The 13,172-nt window shown below is 52.5% G+C and overlaps 6 protein-coding genes across 6 annotated transcripts; 3 read left to right on the top strand and 3 right to left on the bottom strand.

The window, feature by feature from the left end:
• Window positions 1-35: 35 nt before the first annotated feature.
• Window positions 36-1,128, bottom strand: COCCADRAFT_6798 (uncharacterized protein; the record flags this gene model as incomplete). The annotated part of the gene is made up of 4 exons (XM_007716206.1): window positions 36-139; window positions 190-306; window positions 358-855; window positions 912-1,128. The coding sequence occupies 4 exons, from the start codon at window positions 1,126-1,128 to the stop codon at window positions 36-38; spliced, it is 936 nt and encodes a 311-aa protein (XP_007714396.1).
• A 79-nt stretch (window positions 1,129-1,207) lies between these two features.
• Window positions 1,208-1,510, bottom strand: COCCADRAFT_101671 (uncharacterized protein; the record flags this gene model as incomplete). The annotated part of the gene is made up of 1 exon (XM_007716226.1): window positions 1,208-1,510. The coding sequence occupies one exon, from the start codon at window positions 1,508-1,510 to the stop codon at window positions 1,208-1,210; it is 303 nt and encodes a 100-aa protein (XP_007714416.1).
• A 1,191-nt stretch (window positions 1,511-2,701) lies between these two features.
• COCCADRAFT_101651 (uncharacterized protein) lies at window positions 2,702-3,446 on the top strand (the record flags this gene model as incomplete). Its single annotated transcript, XM_007716225.1, has 2 exons — window positions 2,702-2,950; window positions 3,000-3,446. 2 exons carry the CDS (start codon window positions 2,702-2,704, stop codon window positions 3,444-3,446), a joined length of 696 nt encoding a protein of 231 aa, XP_007714415.1.
• A 1,326-nt stretch (window positions 3,447-4,772) lies between these two features.
• Window positions 4,773-5,120, top strand: COCCADRAFT_27961 (uncharacterized protein; the record flags this gene model as incomplete). The annotated part of the gene is made up of 1 exon (XM_007716209.1): window positions 4,773-5,120. The coding sequence occupies one exon, from the start codon at window positions 4,773-4,775 to the stop codon at window positions 5,118-5,120; it is 348 nt and encodes a 115-aa protein (XP_007714399.1).
• Window positions 5,121-6,678: 1,558 nt separating this feature from the next.
• COCCADRAFT_101639 (uncharacterized protein) lies at window positions 6,679-10,127 on the top strand (the record flags this gene model as incomplete). The annotated part of the gene is made up of 4 exons (XM_007716224.1): window positions 6,679-6,919; window positions 6,976-8,307; window positions 8,357-8,556; window positions 8,604-10,127. 4 exons carry the CDS (start codon window positions 6,679-6,681, stop codon window positions 10,125-10,127), a joined length of 3,297 nt encoding a protein of 1,098 aa, XP_007714414.1.
• A 1,045-nt stretch (window positions 10,128-11,172) lies between these two features.
• Window positions 11,173-12,836, bottom strand: COCCADRAFT_101632 (uncharacterized protein; the record flags this gene model as incomplete). Its single annotated transcript, XM_007716223.1, has 3 exons — window positions 11,173-12,488; window positions 12,542-12,598; window positions 12,653-12,836. 3 exons carry the CDS (start codon window positions 12,834-12,836, stop codon window positions 11,173-11,175), a joined length of 1,557 nt encoding a protein of 518 aa, XP_007714413.1.
• Window positions 12,837-13,172: the final 336 nt, after the last annotated feature.

Raw genomic sequence — 13,172 nt, 5'->3', positions numbered from 1 at the left:
TAGACGCAAGTGCTCTTCTGCTCAAGGTGCTTCCCTCATGATACCGCCATCAACTTGTTCTGTTCCTGCGCCAATGTGAGGCCCTCGGGTGCTTGTCGGAAGAGTACAATCTCGGACTGCTTAAAGTATCGTCGCGCATCTAGATGGTTGTCAGTGGAATGCTCTAGATAGAGGGCGGGAATAGCTCACCTTCGTCAATAAGTACTAGACTGAGATAATATCTGGTCGAGTACTTCTTGTTGACTTCGCGGAAGGTGGGGGTCAGGTCGAAGCCGCCAAGGAATAACCTGATTGGAATTGTTTCACCTGCGACGTGGGTTAGTGGGATTCTTGTCGCAAAGAGTCGCATTCATGTACCTCGAGAGGGGGAACCGTCCATGATTTCAAAGCGGACGAGGGTCTCACTTTCGTTGTACTGGTTCGGAGGCGCGCCCGTTGTTTCTCGCCGAATGATGGACAGCTCCATGTGCTTAATCTTTAATCGAACGAGGAGGAAGTATATCCTGCCTACAATGACATCTTTGAGATGGTATTTGGACTTTGAGTACTCAAACTCAATGTGCAAGCAGTCCTCGATGCCGACGTCCATTTTGATGGAGCTGTTTGTCTCTGGGGGGATGCGGTACGAGTAGACCCAGAGGTCCTTTTCGCGAACCACGTCGGCCATTCTGCGGGAGACGGTGACGCGGACAAAATAGCGCAGCTTGACGTTGATGCCATTGTACGACTCGTATTGCTTCTCGACGTTTTTGAAGTTGAAGTCAAAGGTCTGGGGGTGCTGCAGCTCGCCGGGAGCGGCTAGCTCCTGGCCGAGGGAGAGGAACTCATAGTGGTTTCCGCGGTCGAAGAACATTTCTGGGCGCACTACATCAGCCATGCGCGGGGAAGTCTGGGACGGGCGAGGGGCGTACCAATGGTGCCAATGAACTGGACCTTGATGCCGGTGTGCTCGAGGCGCTTGCCATCTTTGGGGCGGACGGTAACCTGGCCCTTGACCGACTCGCCGTCGAGGTAGAGGGGGACTTTCTCCTTGCGGTTCTTGTCGAGCTTGACGTCGACGGCAGAGCGGTCGTCGAGGTCCTCGAGGACAATGTCGATGTCGACCGGGGTGGAGAAGAAGTAGGACATGGTTGGAGTGCGTGGTCGCGTCGGCGGCCGACGGGGCTGAGAGCAAGGTGGACGTGTGGATGCGTGGTGCATGCTTTCGTCATACAGCGCTTGTCCATGTTGGGGGCGGGTCACGTGGGCGGTGCCCCGCTTCCCCGTTGGCTACCAAGTGGCCACTGCCACTGTACAAGACTTGGTACGCTGCTGGCTGTTGGCTGTTGGCTGTTCGCTGTCCGCTGTTCGCTGTCCGACATGGCTGCTTGTCCGGATTATTTACTTGGTTTCCGTTTCCTGACGATGCCGGCAAACTCAACGGGTCCACGTCACGTCTTACTGCGTCGCGGGCTGCGAGGGTCAGAGGGCAGGGCGCAGTTGTAGGTGGCAGAGGGCAGGCCCTCCACATTCCTACGTAAGTAATGCGAAGTAGGGGGAGGCGGCTGGCCGGGAAGCGCGCGCGAAGTCAGACGTGAACTGGCTCGTATTGGCGGGCAAAAAAAGAAAAGGCAAGCAGATGCGATGGTCGTCTAGTCCTCAGCCTCGACCTGGCCGGGCCGATGGTGTCTCGAGGCCGCGCCGGACCCCCACGCGCCATTATCCAACCGCGTGGTGTGCACGAGTCAAGGCGGTGAGGGCGTATGTGGAGAGGGCGTTCCTGTGCCGTCGTCGGTCTATGGATGGGATGCTACGTCGAGTCCTGCGTAGTGTATAGGGTAGTACAGTGCACACACACACTTGCCCACGGCGTATAGATCTAAGATTCAGGTGCTACACATCTGCCATGTATGCACATGTATGCATACAGAGCGAGGGGGATAGACGACAGACGGCAGGCAGGCAGTCCGTGGCGATCTAGTGGTAGTCGCCTCCCCAGCCCGACGCGGGGCACTGCATGCTGTGTGACCTGGCTGTGACATATTGTGGATGTAAGTAGGAGGGAGTGGTGGTGGTAGTGGTGGTAGTGGTGGTAGTGGACAGGGCAGGCCAGCCGGTTCCTGAGAGATGGGATGGGCAGTGCGGGGGAAAAAAAAGGGAGGGATTCGGGCGCTAGGACTCAGCATGACATCCATCATCCCACACGCGACAGTTGCATGTTCAAAGGCCGAAGCCCTCAACCTCTCCACGCCGGCTGCCCGGCTGTTGCACCCGTCTGGCCCTCGCACCGCCACTAGCTGTCCGGTTCGCGCCGCCATTCGCTGTCGTGGTTGCACGCGTACCATCCTGCCTGGGCCTCCTGAAGCACAACGCCCGCCAGCCCATCCCACCCTTGCCGTCACCGTCATGGCGCGGCGGGCGAAATTTCCAGATGAGCGTCCCCGACTGCGAGCCTTAAAATCCACTCTCCCCCCAGCGCACATTGGGTGCCTTTCTGGTAGATTGCTGACCCTCTGCATCCAAACTAGCCGTTGTCGATACATGTGCGTTTGCAATATCGCATATTAAATCCAGCCCAAGTCCCGTTTCCGGTTTCCTGCTTGCTGCTACCTGGCTGCCCAACTCAAACACCTACTCACTCACTCACTCGCAAACGCCCTCGACTGCACCTTACTTATATTTGCCCGTCCCCCGCCCGTCTTCTTGCTGCCGCTCCAACGCCATGATGCAAACCATGGAGCAATCAGTCCCCGCCCCCATACAATATGTATCGCCGCCCACGCCTCCCGCCTCAAATACCGGCTCGCCATCCACATCGTCGCCTGCCCTCGCCGACACAAAGACGGCTCAAATGACCATCCCCGCCCACCACCACATCCTCATTGTCACCGGCCCTGCAGGCTGCGGCAAGAGCACCATTGCCAAGCATCTGTCCGATCGATATGGCTTCGACTACATTGAGGGTGATGAGGTAAGTCGCCTTGCCCGATGCCGCCTAGCGCCTGCTAACTGCCCCACAGTTCCACCCAAAAGCAAACATTGACAAGATGGCCGCCGGCATTCCCCTCAACGACGAAGATCGCTGGGATTGGCTCATCCTGCTGCGCGACCAGGCCCTCACCGCTCTCAACAACGGCTCGCGTGGCGTCGTCGTCACCTGCAGCGCTCTCAAGAAAAAGTACCGCGACGTCATCCGCACCGCCAGGCTCTACGACCAAGACCCAAATGCCAACGTCCACTTTGTCTACCTCCGCTCCGACATGGAGACGCTGCTCTCGCGCGTCCGTGCCAGGCAAGGCCACTACATGAAGGACGCCATGGTCGCCAGTCAGTTTGCTGCCCTCGAGGAGCCCGACGAGACGGAATGCAAGCAACTCAAGGACGTTGAGATTATCGACGTCAAGGGAGGCATCCAGGACGTCCAGCAACTAGCCAGTGCTGCTGTCGACAGAATTCTGGCACAATAGCATTCTGCCCGCAAAGTCAGCCGGCTCTGATGATGTGTAAAACAAACAAAAAAAGTTTCTTTTTTTCTCTTGTTCTTCTCACCTGGGGATCGACATCAACTCGATTGCCCAGCAGCGTAGCGAGGGGTTCTTGGTTTTTTCTTCATTCTTGGGTAAAGGGCGTAACAGTTTTAATTATACCCTTATGACATGGGCTGGTAACACTGCATATGCGGAGCTTTTTTTTCGAGTCCAGACGCAATACACATTCATACATACATACGTACATTTACAATAAGTAACACTACTGGTCATTTCACAGCCGTGAGCCTCACAGACGTGCATTAGTCGTGCAGTATCCACTCCCGACATGCAACTGATTCACGACTAACACTCCTCATGTCTAGTCATGAATCTCGTCCATCTGCCACCCCAAACTGCCGCCGCGGCTAAACCGGGAAAAGAAGTAGAGAACAACAACGTCGTCGGAAACAACTCGTCCGTTCACGGCCGGAAACGGCTATCCCGACTTTCGTCTTTACATTATGCCCCCTCCCCCCACATGTTCCGATAGAACAGGAAGACAAATGATCAACGGAGACGAACTCGCACCGGGGGACTAGTCTTATCGGGAACCCTACTTGCTACCCTAAGTTAAGGCCGCCGCCGTCCCATCCCCCACGTGCGCATTTTGTTCACACCAAAAAGTCTCCGCATACTAGACTTATTTATAGGGTTTGTTTGCCTGTTTGGGGTGTAGTGGCTTGGCGGTTTGGGGACTTGGGTTGGAGGATGGTAACATGGCTGTGTGTGTACTTGGAAGTGGTGGACTATCGTTTTATTTATATATCGTGGTATAGTACGACCATTCTTGTTCGTCTTTGAATTATTTAATTTTTGTTAATAGGGAAAAAGGGGGGATGCGGAAATTAATGGGATAGATAGAAATGAGAGATTGTTGTGAGTTTTCTTGGTGCCTAACTAGTACTAAAGCAAACACATCTTACTAGGCGCCCTGCCTAGAAGAGTGGCTTTTGCTGTGTTACTACTATATCGTTACTCAGCCCTTTTTCTCCACTCCAGGGAAGGGGCTATGGCGACGCGGTGCCAAAGCGAGTTTCAGGTCCAGGGTTGAAGAATGAAAAATTTAGAGGGCGCAGCAAGGTTGCTTGGCTGCCGTTGTGGAAGGGAAGGAATGAAATAAAGAGCAATTGCTGGTTTGTTTTACTCTGATGATATCTCACTTTGGTCTCTCTTCTCGTTTACCTTTTTTTTCTTCATCATATTGTCGAGCACGTCACTTGTTAATACGTGGCGTAAGCAGTGTACACTGCACTTCACAGCACCATGGCCGAGACATCTTCAACACTGATACTGGTCCCCCGCTTCGCTGACCTTACAACAACGGCGCCTGCGACTAGCATGACTGGATCACCTGCTACTCAACCTTTCTCTACACCTGAATACGACAATGGTGTCTCGCCAGTCCCTATACAAGTCGTTGTCGGCGCCCCTGTTGGTGCGGTTGCAGGACTGGCGGTGCTGGTAGCCATCATTGTATTTTTTGTGAGAAGGGCTGCGGCAAAGAAGCGGGAAGCGGGAGCTGTGCGGGAAGATGGAGGGAAGATGGTATATGATACTGATGACGAATCGGTTATAAGTGGTTATGGGAAGGAGGTGGGGAGGCGAGGGTGAATTAGGGCAACGAGTGTAGCAGCAAGTTCTTTACCTGAAACTTCCATGGAAGATCTTAGTACGAACTTCTCGGCCTTGATTAGTTGCGGGGTTGGTGTTCTGGAGGCGCATACAAGCTACTGCGTGAGATGGAAGGATATTTGAGCGCTATTTATAACAAGTGCCAGAGGGAGTTGTTGTTAAGGATCTCGAACGCTATAAAGTCCAGAGTACGCACAGGCTTGATTAATCATTAATTTATAATCGTCTCCACGATTAATCGCTCAAATTTGCAAGTTATTTTGTTGCATGGCCATGCACTTGACATGATTGTTGCAAAAAAATTCCGATAACAATGGGATTCGTCTTCTACAATGCATATCAATTCCACGATCCGATAGGCCGGGACAACCGCATCAGGGAAAAAGTTGCCGCAATTTTCATTGGTGAACGTGGCGACGGCAAAGGGCTGCAATACGACTTTGTCTGGACCCTACCCGACGCCATGTTGACGCTAATGACTCTGCGTCTGTGTCGACCTTTTTTTTCAGTGGTTGTAAAGTGGAGCGGGAGACGCGAAGAGCACTCTCGAACCGCCACGGAACCTGAGTGCGGAGAAGGCAAAAAATTTGAACAAAAGTTGCAAACGGGCTCAACACTCGACTAGTTTGAGTTTAGCGCAGAGGAGAAAAAAACGACCAGACATAATGGTCTTTCAGCAAGCAATGACAATGGCAAGACGTGAAAATGACATGGTTTTCTTGTCATGACGACTGGGAGGATATATGGACTGATACATAGACATATGTACTTGGATGTACATGGATACTTACGTATGTAGGTACACCATAGCCGGCCCAAATGGATAAAGTACAGTTCCTACATAGTGGAGAGGCGGATGCAACGGCCTGTCTCCCCCGGCACGCTCCGCCGTAGTGCATGCTGCATGCATACTCAAGTAGACGAAGCGAAACATGTGATTGCTCCATGGTTCAAAGTCTTATCGAGCTGCCCTGCCCGTTGACGCCATATTGCGAGCAGGCGGGGTATAGAAGCGTATGGATGCAAGCAACAAGACGTTGGACTCAAATGGCCCATCCTATCCCATGGCTGTAGCGACATTGGCAGCACCAGGGCAGGGGTTCGCTAGCGGCGGATGACGTACCGGCAGCCGTTGCAAGGTTGCCCGACCCACGCTGTTCCGCCAAAATTTTATGCCATTGCACCCGCCCCTCTCCAAAGTAAGCTCAATTCCTGGCTAAGCCATGCCATCCTTGCTTATCTTGCGGCCCGTCACCATGATACCTGACTGGATCCGCCAAACCACGGTGCGCAGAAGCCAGAATCGCGTGCCATCTCCAGGCGATTGCGAGACAGTTGCTGCTACCATCGTCCATCCACCATCCGCACTACCCCAATAAACCCTCACAGCGCCTGCCCGCCCATTCATTTACCCACCTGGACCGCGCCCTTTCCCTCAATCCGGCACTCTGTCTTCTCCACTTAAACTTTCCTCGCTCAGGACATGGCCTGTTGACTTTGACCCGACCGTCGTTTCTTCTCCTTTGACTTGGGCGCAATGCCTTCTCGTCTCTTTGCCCGCGACGCGCCCGCCGCCGACCAGCAACCCCAGCTGCCTTTTACTGGCGACAACACAAACGACGCCGACTTTGCCTACGACCAAGCGCACGCCGAGAATGGCGGCCACAGTCTTCCACGCCGGATACGCGGCCAGTCCATTGCCTCTGGTGCCCTCTCTGGCTCGTACACGCGCAATCCCATCCGTTCCTTTGCCCACCAGACGTCACACAGCTTTGCTGGTCCGTATTCGAAGCCTCATCTCACCCATTGCCAGCACTCACTGACTGCCTTGCAGATACCCCACACTACTCGTCCCAGGGCGTGCGCGAGAGAAGCTCCCAACTAGCTTCGTATGCCCTCGAGGTCGAAAACTACCAGGACCGACCGCACCGTGGCAGCTTTGCCGACTCCGACGCGTATGCCACGAGGCCGGGCGCCATCCCCTCGGACAGTGAGGACGGGCGCACGTCACAAGACTCTGGCCGCTGGACCGATGCCATTGATCAGGAAAGCGACGCCGAAACCCCCGAGACGGTCATTGGCCCTCAGTACCAAGATCGTAACTTTTTCAGCCCAAAGTCGCAGGTCGACACCGCCCAAAACAACAAGAATGTATCCCCGAGTGTAGTCGTTGAAGACACGGAGCGAACTCCTCTGCTTCCCCAAGGCAGATTGTCGCGCTCAGGCCCTCAGCAAAAGCACAAATCTATACCGCATGATTCGTGGGCGCCACGACCCAAATCGAACCTACCTCGTCGTCTTACACACACCCTCGAGGTTGGTCGCGAACATGTCCGGGGCATTGGCAGATCGCTGACCGACCCCAACAACTACACCAAGGATGCTCTCCTTTCACGTGCCATTGAGGGCGTTCAGATCACATCTGCCGTCTTCCTCGGTCTGCTGCTGAATCTCCTCGATGCGCTGTCTTATGGCTACATTCTGTTCCCACTCGGTGCACCCATTTTCAGCAACACGGGCCCAGATGGCATCTCGATTTTCTTTGTCAGCTGTATAGTGTCACAACTGTGCTACTCTCTAGGACTGTCTGTGTTCAAGGGCGGTGTCGGATCTGAAATGATTGAGGTTGTGCCCTTTTTCCATAAAATGGCATATTCCATCATGGAACAGATGGAGGGCAAGCCCCCGGAAGCAATCATAGCCACCACCATTGTCTCCTACTGTCTCAGCTCCATCTTGACTGGTCTCATCTTTCTTGCTCTTGGTGCCTTTAAGCTTGGCAACCTAGTCAGCTTCTTCCCAAGACACATTCTTATCGGCTGCATTGGCGGAGTGGGCTTCTTCCTCATTGTGACTGGCATTGAAGTGTCAGCTCGTCTCGAAGGCAACCTCAATTATGATCTCGAGACCCTGCACAAGCTCTTTTCCTCCGACACTTGGTACCTCTGGACGCTGCCGCTTGCCCTTGCCATTTTGATCATGGTACTGCGGCGGCTATCCAAGAGCCCGTTTGTCTTGCCTGCTTTCTTCGTTTCTGTATTTGCCATTTTCTACCTTGTTGTCAAGGGTATCCTTCACAAGGATCTGGAGCCTGTGCGTAATGCGGGCTGGATATTCGAGCTGCCGGAAGCCGGTGTCCAGTTTTACAGGTTCTACACCTACTTTAGTAAGTGCCTCGCTGAACTCTCAGTGACAGTGTGCTAACAAACCAACAGAGTTTGGCAGTGTAGACGCAGGAGCCCTTGTGAGCACCATTCCCACTATGTTTGCTCTATCCTTTTTCGGTATCATTCATGTACCTATCAATGTTCCTGCTCTAGGTGCAGCTGTGAGGGAGGACAATCTCGATGTGAACCGAGAGTTGATCGCCCACGGCATCTCCAACACCCTCTCTGGGTGCTTGGGTAGCATTCAGGTATGGATAGCCACACGCGTGATTCGCGGCATCGCTAACATCTATAGAACTATCTCGTCTATGCAAACAGTGTCATGTTCGTCGACAACGGTGGTAACAGCCGTACAGCTGGTGTCATGCTCGCATTTGCCACGACTGCTGTCTGGCTAGCTGGCCCAGCCATGGTTGGCTATATCCCCATCTGCCTAGTTGGCGCACTCATTTTCCTCCTAGGTATTGACCTTATGAAAGAAGCCCTTTGGGATACCTTTGGCAAATGCCACAAACTCGAATATCTGACCATCCTGGTCATCGTGCTCATCATGGGTATCCACGACTTTGTGGTTGGAATCTTTGTCGGCATCGTCCTTGCATGCGTTAGCTACGTTGTGCAAAGCTCGCGTCATTCAGCCATCCGCGCATCCTACAGCGGCATGATCGCCGAGTCTACAGTTCGCCGTCCACGATCAGATTCGCGGTACCTCAACAAAGTTCGAGGACAGATTCGTGCCATTAAACTTGGCGGATTCTTGTTTTTCGGTACGATTGTATCGGTCGAGGAGTATATGCGCTCCTTGATCGACGACGATAACTTTGAGAGGAACCCAATCAGCTTCATCATTGTCGACTTCACTCATGTTACGGATGTCGACTTTTCCAGTTCTGAAGGCTTTCAGCGTATCAACCGTATCTTGAACACCAAGAACGTCAAGATGATCATTTCTGGAATCTCATTTTCTGATCCCGTCGGACGTGCTCTGCAGAACGTAGGGCTGCTGGACGGAGAAGGGGATGAAGAATGCCCGCCACCCCAGATTTTTGAAGACCTCAATACGGCACTCGAATCGTGTGAAAACGAACTCCTGGAGGTGTTCCACAGACACTGCAATAGACGCCCATCTAAGCAACAAACGACACCACCCATGAGCATCTCGGGGGCCAAGGATATTTCTACTCACGAGCCTGGCTCACCCACTTCGTTTGGCGCCAGCTCCCTCAACCCGGTATTCTCGTCACCCCGAAGAGGTGCTCGCCTCATTGCCGCTCGCTCAACAATGCGTGAGAGTGGCGACGACACTTTCTCCATAACCGACAACGCCTCCCAATACACGACAACTGCTGTGCCGCCACGCTGGCGAAACTTTGCACAGCCACTCAAGATTATCCTCCAGACTTTTGAAGACGTGTCCACCAAGAACGAAGACTTTTGGCAAGCCGTCGCACCTTACTTTGAGCGCAAGGAGTATCCCGCGGGCACAGTACTATACTCGCGCGGCGACGATCCAGACGGTTTCTACATTCTTGAAAAGGGCCGCCTGCGAACAGAGTACGAGCTCGACCAAGGCAGCTTCTTCGAAGTCATTCTCCCTGGTACCACCTGTGGTGAACTTCCGTTTTTCTCAGAGACAGACCGCACGGGTACTGTGGCGGCGGAAAACGACTCGGTTGCGTGGTTGCTTACACGTGAAAAATACAAGGAGCTGGAGAAGAAGGATCAAGAGGTTGCGACCGAGTTGTTGAAGGTGGGACTGAAACTGACAAAGGAGCGTATGGATGCTATTACGAGTTATGTGCTTGTGACTGCGTCGTAGGCGCTTGCTTTTTTTTTCTGTGGAAAGTAGTAGGAGTGGTGTGGGGGGGATTATAATTTACCTTTTCATTGTTGATGTTGATGGGATTAAAACTGAAAGAATGTTTTTTATTCGTTCAGCATGGCGTGTGGTAGTATGTGGTTTTAGTAAATACCTTCAAAATGAGACACTATTTTTGCGTCAATACCTTCTTGCACCTTGGTAGTCCAAATGAAAATTAAAAAAGTAAAGATTCCTGGCATTGATTAAGCAAAAAAATAATATTTCGCCTATCAATGAATCTCTGAAGAGAGAGACAAAAAAAAGATGTCAATCAACCATTTTACTAGCTGCTCTCGGTTTCCTATTCCACATTGTCAGTTACCTGATTCGAACTCTTTTGCTAAGATAGCTCGAGTCAAACTTACGATCCGAGGTCCTCCGGGTTATGAGCCCGGCGCGCTTCCGCTGCGCCAAGCAGCTTTTTTTGTAAAATGCTGAGTAAGCTTTGATGTTCAATTTATCAATTAGAGTATTGATATTGGGAAGAAAAAAAGTGATTGGATGGGGGGATGGGGTGAGAGTGGTAACAGGGCGGGTTGGATGGGTAAATGTGGGGGGGGGGAAGAAATCTTGCATAGTGCGTGGTTGGATGAATTTTTAACGAGTAGAATGACGTTGGGGCGGCTTGCTCTGGGGGTGGGGTGGGGTTATAGTATATAGGAATATCGGAGTATAAAAAAAAACAAGGGTAAGATTGGATGAGATTGAATTTTTTTTTTAAAAAAAATCCCCCCCGGAAATCAGGAAAGAAATCAAGAAAATAATATTTAAATAAGAAGGAAAAAATGAATTGCACCACACTTGTACAAACTTGTCGAAATGGAAAACGCGCAGGGAAAAAACAAAAACAAAAACAAAGGATTGCCTTGAATTAAAGAGTAAAGAGAAAAAAAACACGAATTGGTATACGAATGCAACAACCCAAATACTTCTTTTCTCAGTAATCTCGACGAACACGACGAAAAAAAAAAACTTCCCACAGAACAATCAATCCCACATCTTCTCAAACCCCCTTAGCCTCACACAAATGCCCATTCTTACTCAACGTAGTCCCCAACCCCTTATGCACCTCAACCTGGAAGCCATCAAAGGGCACTCTCTCACCATCAATACTAATATACCCATCCTTCTGGTCGCGCGGAATAATGCGGTATGCACTGACTTTCTGGTAATCCACATGGGCAAGATCGAAAAAGGTGTGGTTTTCGATCGACAAGAGGGTTTTGATGGCGGTGACGCGGGGGAGGTCGCCACGGATGCGGACGAGGTCGAGGCAGCCGTCGCAGGGGAGGGCGCCGGGGAAGAAGTTTGCGTCGGCGGACATGTAGGCGATGTTTCCAGCGTAGAAGTTGCCGATTTTGTCGTGGGGGATGAGTTCCCAACCTTCTGGTAGTGGGTCGGTGTTTGTGCCGTATTTGAGAGGGGGTAAGCCTGCGTCGGCGGCAGGGAGGGTGGCGGTTTCGTTGCTGCCAGGTGGTTTGGCGGCTTCGGCGCGGTAGACTTCGCGGATGGCGGCTTTGTTGTCGTACTCGACTTTGACGGCAATGTCGGCGGGGTACACGGTTTTGCTGAGGAGTCGCATCAAGATACCCCAGGTGAAGCGGGCGCTGCCCATCCATCGCAGGTTTTCTGTTGCGAGATCGGATTCGGCGACGATACCGAGGGACTGGGAAAGGAAAGAGAGTGTGCGCCGGCCGCCCTGGGTCACTGACGAGAGATCTAGCGACATGCGTAGACCTTTGACAATGGCCAAGGCAGCTATGCTTGGATCATTCGTCCCGTTGAAGTTGAGACTCATGGCATTGCCTGAACCGCATGGTAGTTGAACGACAGCCATCTTGGCCAGGGCTCTTGCAGCGTCTGGCCTTTTGCCCAACCCATTCCAGACCTCATGTGGTATGCCATCTCCAGAACAACACGCCACGACATCGAATGCATCAATATCCATGTTCTGTGCAATCTCTACACCATGTCCGTTGTGCGTCGTCCTCTCCACGTCCAGCTCGCATCTTGCAGCAGCAAAGATGGGCGCAATCTGCTTGTTGTACATCTTGACGGCGCCGCCCTGTCCCCCAAACGGATTGACGAGTACCTTGATCCGCTTTCGCCGTTGCGACGCTCCGTATGCGCGATCTAAGAGTTTCTCTATCCATGCCTGTACCAACTGGCTATCGGGCTTATCGACATGGTAGCTGATTGTCGCTGGGCGAACGGATTTGTTGGATACCGTCTGCGCATATTGAATAGTAATATGGTCGCCGTCTGCGAGCTCGGCCCAGAGAATGTTATAAAAGGGTATTGAGCGAGTGGCTTTCTTCTCTGTTAAAGTCAGCGGATGCTGTGCGCTTGTGCATTGCAGAGGTGGTGCGTACTGCCAGGAAGAGGCAGATTACAGCAATTGGCGGTTTTGGTATCCACGAGGGCTTCGTCTGTCAACTGTCAGCCATAAGGGGTTCACTGAGACCCTGTAGACTGCATCATACCCAAAACAACGAGGGAATCGGTGCCCAGAGTTAGCGAAGCATCTCTGTTTACAGCGAGTGAGTCTGGCGCATTGATGCGCTCGTGGGGCTCTGATGCTTGCGGTGCTTGCACGGGAGCGTCATCAGGAATCAGAGGGACGGTGGGTTCTGTAAAGGCATCGCCTGCACCAGCAGTGGAGGCCATGGTTATCGCTGAATTGTACGGAGGTCACACAGCATGCTGCACGCAAAGTTCAAGCAGCGAGTGCCTGCGACAGGCTGTATTAACTAGAGGCTGATGTTGGTCGCTCGGTCGCGCTCAGATGCGTGGACGCGCGGATCAGACGGGCGGGTCTGATGCTAAACAGGAGACAGGGAATGGGCCAATGGACCCTGCGTTGCTCAGCCGAGGCCCACTGCTGATTGGCCAACACTGATGGTGAACTGATTTATTCTCGTCTTCTCGCTACCAAAGCCATATTAACCTTAGTCTCTCATCACGTAGCCCATTTTCGAGCCATGCTAGCCCACCCGTCGAGTA

The sequence above is a fragment of the Bipolaris zeicola genome (assembly GCF_000523435.1).
Source record: "Bipolaris zeicola 26-R-13 unplaced genomic scaffold scaffold_131, whole genome shotgun sequence".
Taxonomy (NCBI): Eukaryota; Fungi; Ascomycota; class Dothideomycetes; order Pleosporales; family Pleosporaceae; genus Bipolaris; species Bipolaris zeicola.
Note: the sequence above shows the minus strand (reverse complement) of the source record. Positions and strands in the feature narration are given on the sequence as shown.